This window comes from Propithecus coquereli, unplaced genomic scaffold, assembly GCF_000956105.1.
Source record: "Propithecus coquereli isolate 6110/MARCELLA unplaced genomic scaffold, Pcoq_1.0 Scaffold10, whole genome shotgun sequence".
In the NCBI taxonomy this organism is placed as follows: Eukaryota; Metazoa; Chordata; class Mammalia; order Primates; family Indriidae; genus Propithecus; species Propithecus coquereli.
In genome coordinates this window covers 2,934,986-2,936,601 of record NW_012133858.1, presented here as the reverse complement: position 1 = coordinate 2,936,601, position 1,616 = coordinate 2,934,986, and the positions used below count along the sequence as shown (strand labels likewise).

At 31.9% G+C, this 1,616-nt stretch overlaps 1 protein-coding gene across 1 annotated transcript in view; it reads left to right on the top strand.

The window, feature by feature from the left end:
- POLQ (polymerase (DNA directed), theta) overlaps positions 1 to 1,616 on the top strand; it is a 147,229-nt gene that overhangs the window by 133,795 nt on the left and 11,818 nt on the right. Inside the window, exon 25 of the mRNA XM_012639541.1 lies at positions 720 to 844. Within this exon, the coding sequence (XP_012494995.1) occupies positions 720 to 844 (125 nt within the window). The remainder of the gene's footprint in view (positions 1 to 719; positions 845 to 1,616) is intronic.

The following is a 1,616-nucleotide window of genomic DNA, read 5'->3' as shown; positions in this document are numbered from 1 at the left end:
CAATTTTTAAAAGGAAAAAGATGAGAGCCTGATTGCTTTCTGAAATTCCTATGCTAGTGGTCAGATATCACCAACAGCAAGAGATTCATCCTGGAGATCCATAAGACATAGTATCTGTCTGCACTAGGTTAAAAAGGATGACTGTTGGTCTAGGAAATTGAAATGTGTTTGAATACTGCACTATATGTAGTCTTCTTGAATTTTAAGAAATGGGTCATATATGTTGCTACTAAAATGTTTATTATATTATAACTCATGCACTGATTTCAGTAAGGTCCTGCTTTGGATCATAGCATAATTGGTAACAAGGACTTATCAGGATATTTTAAGCCTGGAAATGTTAAGATCAAGGAGTAAAAGAGGATTTACGCAGTTAAAGAACAGAAATAAATGTGGTATGCAATAATCTTAATGTCCTAGATTAAAAACCCCTTGATACCTGCTCTGTTCTGGAATTTAATTTCATATTTTGGTCATGGTGTTATTGTTGTTGCTCAAAAACAAAGATAGGGTTAGATTATGTCATTTCTGAAGTCCCCTTTGTTTGTAACTTTTTGAATCTAGAAATAGTGAAGGAAAGTTTGTATGCATAGTTTTGATGATATATTAGTGTTAAGAATCATGGTGGAGTTTTGGTATATTTCACTGTATTGAAACCAGTGAATGAAATGAAGGATGGAATTTGGTTGTAATTAAATATTTCTGTATTTTCTTTGTAGGGATTAATCATTTCATGAGAGAGACAGTGAAGAATTGTAAAAGAGATGGGTTTGTTCAGACCATTTTGGGAAGGCGTAGATATTTGCCAGGAATCAAAGACAACAACCCTTATCATAAAGCTCATGTATGTTGAAGTTTCTCTGGATTTTTAACTTACCATTTTAATGACATGTACTTTTTCAACAAAGACTGAACACTACTAATATCCCTTTTAAGTAACACTCGTATATTAGTTGGATCTTCTGTATGTACAAGGTCAACTATCAGTTTCATTAAGCAAGAGTTGATGGCACATGCCAATATTTGCTGAACACAGTCTTTGGGAGACGAATCTAAACATGGATTCACTTAATGCTTCAATTAAAGATGTTCTGTTTTCAGTAAGCCAATTATTTATTAGCTTTGCTAATAAGTTGTAAATAAACTTAATTCTAATGTTTGCTAATTGTTCTTTGTTTCAGATACCATATACTAATTCGTCATATCACACCAGATTGTTAATGCTACTCAGAAATTAGCTAGTCACTAAATTGTGATATTTTTTGCTTCCTTCTACTTATTTATTTTAAAAGCACTGTCTCATCAGAGGTTATTAGTATACCCAAAATATTGAAATAGGCTATTTTTTAACATTTTAAAGATTTATTGATGATATTTGCTCAAATTATGATTAAAATTTCTTTCTAAAATCATTGGGATTCATAAAGGTATTCTTGTGTATCTGAGTATTTAAGCTTCTATTATCGTCCAAATATTCCTATTTTAACTGGTTTTATTTTGCCTTTCCCCCATAATTTTGTGTTAGTGCTCACTACACATTGTATGCAGTGAAAATACACAGCTAAACTTCTGTCTGAAGCTCTAAACCTTCAGAACACTAGTGCTTTTAGGGACCA